The sequence below is a fragment of the Corvus brachyrhynchos genome, unplaced genomic scaffold (genome assembly GCF_000691975.1).
Source record: "Corvus brachyrhynchos isolate BGI_N302 unplaced genomic scaffold, ASM69197v1 scaffold152, whole genome shotgun sequence".
Classification (NCBI taxonomy): domain Eukaryota; kingdom Metazoa; phylum Chordata; class Aves; order Passeriformes; family Corvidae; genus Corvus; species Corvus brachyrhynchos.
In genome coordinates, this window is record NW_008237447.1 from 1,605,417 (window position 1) to 1,614,301 (window position 8,885).

The 8,885-nt window shown below is 48.0% G+C and overlaps 1 protein-coding gene across 7 annotated transcripts in view; it reads left to right on the forward strand.

Moving 5' to 3' along the window:
- The window catches only part of ILDR2 (immunoglobulin like domain containing receptor 2), a 38,108-nt gene that overhangs the window by 12,383 nt on the left and 16,840 nt on the right, over window positions 1–8,885 (forward strand). For 3 of the 7 annotated variants that reach the window (XM_017731464.1, XM_017731462.1, XM_017731463.1), the window contains exon 4: window positions 6,644–6,700. The exons of the other annotated variants lie outside the window; for them this stretch is intronic. In XM_017731464.1, the coding sequence (XP_017586953.1) occupies window positions 6,644–6,700 (57 nt within the window). The remainder of the gene's footprint in view (window positions 1–6,643; window positions 6,701–8,885) is intronic. 7 annotated transcript variants of the gene reach the window in all.

An 8,885-nucleotide genomic window follows, 5' to 3' on the forward strand; every position in this document is an offset into this window, starting at 1 on the left:
CAGGAATCAAGTGACACTCCCTGCACTCATGTGTTTTATTAGAAGAGGAGAACCTTTGCTGACATTACAGCTGGGCTAATGAATCCATTTGCAACTTTATACATTTTATTTTTTAAACTTTTTAATGTGATTGAATCTAAAAGGCTGAATCCTAAATTGAAGGAAGTCTACGTTTCTGTCATAGTAGGTGGCAGCTAATGTCCTCCTTCTGGAAACGCAGACAGTGCTATTAATCATATTGTTATTTGTAGCCCCTGTGTATTGCTTTTTATATGAGAATGTCAATGGGCTTCAGTAAAGTAATTCATTGCAGTCCTTCTGAAGGGAGCTGCACGTGTACCAGTGCAGGGATGCAGCGTGCCTGGAGTAACCTTCAAACCAGAAGTACAGGGCAGCGTCAGCAGATACCCCATCCTAGCTTCACATCACCAGCTCACATCAGGAAGCAGTCCAGCTTCATTGCATGGCATTGGATACAACCCAATAAGCCTTCCCAAGAGCCAGAATTTACTAACCAGGTGCAGGGACCTATGGAAGCTGCTACACTGCTCCTTCCCAAGCTGGAATAGCTATGGAGCAGTGCCTGTACCTACAGCTCAGGACAGCTGAGACCTGGAACACATAGGTCTGTGCAAGCTCAGTGATGTTTGCATTCTTAGGTTTTACATAGCTTAGACATGCCTCACAAAACAGTTCCCAAGGATCTGTCAAGTTTCTGGAAGAGGTCAGAAAGTACTCCACTAATCCCAGTTGTTGGTTTGACACTTTGGTTAGTGATCCGTGTGCTTTGCTAGACAGCTATTGCCTGCTTTCTTTTCTATCCAATTCGGCAGCTAATATTACATAAACTGTGTATCAGTGAAATACTATTTTATAGTTAATCATAGAATCATTAAGGTTGGAGAAGACCTTCAAGATCATTGAGTTCAACCTTTGACTGAAGACCACCATCTCAACTAAACCATAGCACCAAGTGCCACATCCAGTTGTTTCTTGAAAGCTTCCAGGGATGATGACTCCACCACTTCCCTGGGCAGCCCATTCCAGTGCTTAACCACCCTTTCAGTGATGAAATTCTTCCTGATGTCCAACCTGAAACTGCCCCAGCACAGCTTGAGGCCATTTCCTCTCATCCTGTCACTTCTTCCCTGGGAGAAGAGGTTGACCCGTCTTTCTACACCCTTCTTTAAGGCTGTTGCAGAGAGTGGTGAGGTCCCCTCTGAGCCTCCTTTTCTCCAGGTTAAACACCCTCAGTCACTTCTCATCAGACTTGTGCTCTGGATCATTCCCCAGCTCTGTTCCATTCTCTGGACTCACTCCAGCCCCTCAACATCTTTCTCAGAGTGAGGGGCCCAAACATAAACACAGGACTTGAGGGGCCTCGCCAGCGCTGAGTGCAGGGGGACAATCATTGCTCTGCTCCTGCTGGCCACACTATTCCTGCTCCAGGCCAGGATGCCATTGGCCTCCTTGGCCACCTGGGCACACCTGGCTCAAGTTCAGCGCTTTTGACCAGCACCCCCAGGTCCTTTTTCATCAGGCAGTTTTCCAGCCATTCTTCCCCAGCCTGTAGCGCTGCCAGCTTCTCCAGGAAAATGCTGTGGGAGACACTCTCAAAGGCTTTATTAAGTCCAGGAAGACACATCCACAGTCTTTCCCTCATTCACTAGTTGGGTCACCTGGTTGTAAAGATCAGCTTGGTCAAGCAGGACTTGGCTTTCCTAAACCCATGCTGGATCCTGCTGATCCTCTGGTTGTCCTGCATGTGCTGTGTGGTCGCACTCAAGATAATCTATTCCATAACCTTCCCAAGCACCAAGGTCAGTCTGACAGGCCTGAAGTTCCCCAAATGAATCTTTTAGAAACGGAAGCTTCTCCCATTGTTTTGCTTTAAATAACAACAATTAGCACTTGAGGTTTGTGTTAATTTCTCTCCAGAAATTAACATTGGCACTTAACATTGATAAACTCATATCTTTGGTAGTTTGTATTACCAGCCAGTATCCATACAGTCTAAATGCAGAATTTAAGAAGCCTAACACCCATAGTAAAAGTAGTAAAGGATGTAAAGTAAAGAATGTAGATACATGTACACACAGCATATTGTACAGTAATTAATGCACTAATAGAGACGTGTTGACTTTCAGGGAGGATGAATCTCCACTGGGACACGTGTGTATGGTGTGCAATGCTAATAAGGCAGTTCTTACTCAGCAAAGTGACTCAATAACTGGTATAAATATAGCCAGGTTTGGAGTCTCTTCTATGCCAGGAGAGACTGTATTATAAAATTTGACATGATTTTGGAGATTGAAAAGTTCTTGGCAAAATTTTCCCTTACACGATGTTGGTTTTAGGATTTTGCTCTGATTTGCTGAAAAGCTGCCAGTAGCATCTGAGCCAGTGCTCGGTCACAGGAGTTGGCAGAGTTGTGCTGGTGGCCTTGTGCTGGGGATGTGTTGGGCCAGATCTCAGCTGGGAAAATGTGAGCAACTCCACGGAGAGGGCTCGCCGACCTTGAGCTGTGACCAAAGGTGGGTAGTGCTAGCAGGTGAAGGAAGTGATTGGCACACTTCCTCTTAAAAATCCTGGGGAAGTGTTGATGCACAACCTCAGACCACTGTGCTGCCGCCTTTGTAACCTGCTTCCAGTCCCCTCGTCCTAGCCCAGCCTACTCCTGGTTATTTATTTCACACCGATTAGAAGTGCTACTTGTTGCCAAGGTTTTTTGCCCCTCTTTTCCTCCTTATTTGCCAGCGACAGCCACACGCTGGTCACAAAGGAGACTGGTGTGATTAAAAGACCTCGGTTACTGAGGTAGCCATGGCAACAGCCTCCTTGGAGGTCTTTGTTGCCTGCTAAAACTTTGATCTCCGAAAGGGGCTGCTGCTGTTTCTCCGTCCAATTGAAGAGAAGGATGGGAAGAAAGGATAAAGTTTACTCCGAGCAGAGGGAGCACGGAGGAAATCATTGCAGAGCCATGCTCCCCCAATAAATCTCACAGCAGCTGCCTTGGAAAAGTATCTGATTTACAAGGGCCACACTTCCTTTCCTATGCTTTCCAGCCTCTCCTCAGGGCAGTGTCCCTTGCCAGGGCCCTCTTGCTGTGGCATGGCTTGGCAAAGTTTTCCACCACTGAGAAGGAAATAATTCCCTCTGTAGTTGCTGTGTCCTGTGATCCCACCGCAGCAGGTCGGGCTGCGGAAGCAGCCTTCAAACAGGAAAACAGTTCAGCAGTTACTGCCATAGCTACCCAATATTTATCGCATTTATGCAATTGCCAGTATTTACCATGTTCCCACATTTACCCAATTGCCATGTTTCTGACTGCACCTGCGCCTACTTTATTCATGCCACCATTTCTTTTCAGCTGCACCACTTACCCTAATTATTTTTGTGTCTCTTCTCTGCAGACTCTCTGCTAATTGTGTGCTTGACTCCAGGTCTTCCCTGCTCCGCTGCTGTTTGCTCACTGCTCTGTCGCCTGCCTGCCTCCTGTGTATTAACTCCTGTCCTCGCTCGCCTCTGCTGTGTGTCTGCACCTCTTGGAGCTGCTCTGCATTCCCTCAGCTTTTTCTCTCCCATTCCTCCTCCTGTGCTCTGCCAATGCAGATGGGGGGCTTGCGAGCTCCGTTGCATTTCAAGGCTCGCTGGGGCCTGGGGCATGTGAGGTGCCTGGTGAGAGGCCACTATGGGCAGGTAAAACCCTTCAGCAGCATGATGGGAATAGAGATGGCACATGTCCCAGATCCCTGCAGAATGAGGACAAGCTCCTAGCTCTGACATAGTCACCCGGGACAACCCTGGAAAACGGGGCCATTGTCTATTCCCTCTATCCCGTTGGTGGTGAGAGCTTGCACAGAGGACATGAAGCTCTTGTTGGGTGGGGGCACAGATCTGTGACTCAGCAGTGGTGCCCAGCCATGGCTTGGAGTGCCTGCAGCCCTTTCTCAGGTGGGCAGAGCTGCTGTGCAGAGGTGTTGTGGCCAGGTGGTCTCTTGGCAGGATGTTTTACTGAATTGTTTCTTCCCCACCAACTGCTATCTAGCCCCAGCCTCCACTTTAAAATTTCCTTGAAAAAAACTGCGAGCCACCCTGTCCCTGTGCCCGCTGGCTGGCAGGACGGGGTTTTGCTCCACTTGTTGCTGGCAGCAGCTGCAGAGGGAGGAAAGGCAGAGGGAAGAAAGTCGCCTTCAATGAGGGACAGTGGGGGGAGCCTCCCGTTGCTGCAGCAACCGCGGGCAGCCTTAGCCTGTTGGATTCCCTGAAGGAATGGTGTGGGGAAAGGTTATCAGGGGATTAATCCAGCCCAGGGTGGGGAGGGGCCCGAGCTGTGGAAAGCTGCTGGGGCCACGGCAGTCCAGGGGTGGGCATTGTGCTCGCTGGCTGTCAGCTGGGCTGGCAAGGCAGGCAGAGTTCAGGCTGAGCTGTGGTGGGATTTGCTGCTGCCTTGGGTCCTCCCAGGCTTTGTGCATCCCTGCTGGGGACTCTGGGGCCTCCAGGGCTGTGTGAGTCCTGTTGGTAGGGCAGGGATGCAAATTCCCTAGGCAGATACTCTGACAAGCCAAGTGAGGCTGCATGAGCAGGGAACTACTGGCTGCTTGTGGATACCACAGAGGAGCTGCTTTGGTTGTCTTTGTTTTTACCAAGTTCTCAGGCACTGTTATATTAAGGGATGCTTTTTCCTTGTTGGACATGTGGTTCCTCTTGGAGATCAGAAGGTACCCAGCACTAGCAGGGTTCGAGGCTCTCCAGGTAGGTTCAAATAAAGTGGGCACCTATTTTGTCAGTGACCATTGGAGGAGTTTCTGCTGTTTAAAGGTGTCTGTTCCTTGCCTTTTTTACCACAAATAGAAGCCCTAAATTAGCTGTATCCCTCCAGCCATTTATCCAGTGGCATCTGCTCTCACAGTAGGGCTGCATGTGAGCTCGTGCAGAGGTAATAACGGCTGGGGGGTGAGCTACATGCTCATGTCTGCCCATATTCTGCATGCATGTGGTTCATGTGGGTGCTGTTCACACAGGCACACAGAGGACTGCGAAAGAATTGCGTGTTGTTATATCAAAATAAGGAATATGTTTAATATGCACATGGAACATAACGTGCTGATTGTGAGCAGCTTGGACACTTGATCCTTCCAGGAAATGGACTGCAAAGAACATCACGGAACTCTTTGTAAATGTAGATGAAAATGTTGCAGCAGACTGGTGGCAAGAGTCTCCTCCCTCAAAATGGTAGATGGGGAGCAATTATGTGAAGCATCACCATGCTATCTTTTGCTAAGGATTCAGGACCACCTCATCAGGATGGGCGTTCCTGTGAGTACTAGTCAGCTTTGATGAGTTGCAACTGGCTGCAAAGCACTGCCTGCAGTCACAGTATGTTCATTATGGCTCCAGCAGGCTTCCTTATGGATTTTTGATCTCTACAGAGTCTCTGCTGAAGCACTGAGAAAAAACGGATGGTGGGAATTTGATTGTAATAAGCTTCAAGGATAGACTAGAGGCCAAGGAACTTGGGATCCACTTCATCACTGTGCCTGAGTGCTGTGTAGTGCAGGACCTGAAGGGCATGTGGGGAGGCTAAAGGTAGCTTTCTGCCACTTTTGCATTGGCTTACCCTTAGCTGCTCCTGTTGTGTGTCTCTCTTCAGAGTGCAGCTCTCCTACCATATGCATGTCTTTAAAAATCCCGGCATGATCCTGGGGCTCTATGGAAGAGTTCACAGCACAGCTGCACTTAGGGCTGTTCTGCCAATGCGCAGGTGTGTGTAAATTACAGCTGAGCCCTGTGCAGGATGTTTGCTGTGTACTGGAAATATCCCAGACATTCTGTGCCAAAGCAAACAGGCACCAAGCTGCCTTTGGGCTTGGAGTTTGTTTGTTTGTATTTGGTTGTAAATTATAAATTTCGAAGTTGACTTGCTTTTTTTGCTTTTTTTTCTTTTCTTTCCTTTTTCTTTTGCAAAGTGATCCCACGAATTTCTACACGAATCCTTCCCTGGTTGGTTTGCTTCACTTGAGAGTTGGCCTTCGTCACACAGTCTCACCAAGATGCTTGTGCATCTCCAAATAATTAGCATGTATGCACAGCATTGCTTTGAGGCTCCTTTCCTGGAGTTGTCTGTGCACTCACAGAGCCCCGCACAGAGAGCAGCATTCACGGGTTTTGGAAGCACGTGGCTGATTTATCAATAGCCTTGGGTTAAAGATGTTTCATATCTGTAGAAACTACATCGGTACGTTTCAAAAATAAGCTGTGTCCTTCTGTTTAAGGGCTGTTGTGCATTTCCAGGAGCTTTTGCATGTGTAGAGCATAACTCCAGAAAGATGTTACCATGTAACCATGCTAAAGGGACTCCTTTTACTTGTTGTTTTGTGCCTAGATTGGAGGAGCTCTGTTCCAGATTCTTTCCCTCCAGCTCTGCTGATAAAGATAAAACGCAAGGACACAGAAATGGCAGAAGTGCAGAGGCAGACACCAGGCATCGAGCAGGATGACATCTGTGGTTGATAGGAATTCACATAACGCAGAGTGCAAGTGGGCTGATGAGGAAGGGAACTAGAGGCTGAGGCAGGGGCTGGGGAGTGTGTTTTCCTTGCAGTAACCTCTCTCCTTCTTCTCCTCCTTCTGTCTTTTCTAGGCAGGACAGGGCTGCTTGCTGATCTCTTGCCCAGTTTTGCTGTGGAGATCATGCCAGGTATTCAGTCATTTCACCCTTCAATCATCCATTCCTCTGTCATCTTGTCTGTTTATCCTTCTGCAGCATCTTTGTGTGGTTTATGTTTCACCTGTATGTGTGTTTTATCTGAGAATTTAAAGAGAAAATCCTATCACTTAACTGGGAAAGTTCTGGGTTCGGATCTGAGAGAGCTGATGCTGGGCCATGCTGGGAGCCAGCACACAGAGATGGTTGATGTCATGCCAGGATCAGTGTGAGAGCAGAAATGCCAGAGCTGTTGTGGGCAGGTTTTCTATCAAGCTCTCTGGTCTCCCCCTGCTAGCACAGAGGAAGCTGTGCTGCAGCCTGTGAGACCTCACAGCCCTGCATGGTTCTGTGTGTCAGCTGCTCCTGTGCAGCCACTCAGCTCCCCAGACCTGGCCCGTGCTACTGCTACACCATCACCACAGATGGCAGCACAGGAGGTGCTAGGAATGGAGCATTGGCTAGCAACCCATCAGTGGCACAGCTCCTCTTGTGCTGCATGGCCAGGCCATGATCTTGGTAACGCCAGGTGGCTGGGCCCGACGCGAGAGCTCTGGGCCCGACGTGAGAGCTCCATGCCTGTGATAAATCCCTTGCTAGCCAAAACTAGTGAGAGCCACCAGTTCTGGCACTCCTTGCAGAGGAGACAGAGTGCAACAGATTGTTTTTGAAAGGGAAAAGCTGTGAGAATATTTAGCCCTCGAGTCATCTGATCATTCCCTGGTGGTGCCCGAGGAGCATTTCTTTCACACGTTCGTGCAAAAATGCAACTCCACATAAATGTGTGAAGCTATTTTCGAGCCTGTCCCAGAGATGCAAACGGAGAGAAGGCAGACACTCACCCACCTCCCGTGTAACCCAAAGCTCCCAAGAATTCCTGCATGGCAGGAGAGGGATTGGTCTTTTCAGCATAGATAACAGTTGATTCTCTATTGCCTAACACTTTTCCTCCCGTTATTTAGAATTTTACTGAACGGGTATAAAATTCTGGTGTGTTGGGCAGATAGCTTTCTGGTACCCTCACTGCATGGGTAGACAACAAGAAAGTGTAAGATGCAGCAGCAAACCACATTTCAGCTGTTGGTGTTGCCTGCTATCTGAGTAAACAAAGGCAGATACTTCTGCAAGCACACACCAATAGTTTCCAGACAGTGAGGACACAGAGCATGTCAGCTTTCTCATCATTTGGATCTCAGCATTACACAGTTGTATCAGGAGTTGGTTGAATCCTAGTTGTGTGCATAAAGGAAGAACCAGCAGGCTCTTTTTGCTGTTTCCTTACTCTCATCAGAGAAGGAAATGGTCTGACTTCCTCTGAAGTAAAATTCTGACTCACAGGTCCTTGTGGCTGGGACACTGATTTCAAGCATCCACTTTAGATGCCGAGTGAGTATCCTGCAATGTGCAATGTACACGCTAACCTGACCCCCTTTTGTAGTCCTAGAATATTTTCAGGAAGACCACAGATACACTAATAATGGACTTGCTGTCTGCTTTTTCATCTACCAGGCTTTTATCCTTTATGGAGTGGTTGTGAACTGTTCACTAACAGCTCTGGAGATCTGACATCTGAGTTTCATCAGATAGCTGTGGCTGGCCACTTGTGTCCCGCAGTACTGTTTCACCTCCTTCTCTGTGTCCATGATGGTCGTAGAAAACAAGATGAGAACACAACAAAAGAAAAGCCACTAAGCTGTTGCTTAGATTGGCATAGATTAGGAAGTGCAGGACTGGAACGGATAGTCTGGCTCCCTGTCTTGCATTCTATCCCCAGCACCATGTAATTTCATCCATTCTGAAAGTTTAGCAAGTTTAGGAGTAATCTGGGTTTTGCCTTTCCCGTTGGATCACTTTCTTTGATGGGTTTCTTTTAGCTTCCCTCTACATCACTGATCATCTATTTATGTCCATTTATGTAAGATCTTTAACTGCCATACCTGCTTTTCCTCCTGCATTTATCCTCCTACCATATTTACAGGCAGAAGCTACATCTGCCCTCAACCTTCTGTTTAACAGAGTAACTTCAAGCTCCCCTGCTGCCAGGCAGGCTCCAGAGTCCCTTCATCCCTCAAATCCCTCCTTTCCATGGGCTCTGACCTAAATTCATCTTTTCTGCTGCAAAGATGGCCAGAGCTTAAACATCAGTAACTTCATCTGGAGTTACCGGGAGAGGAGTGTC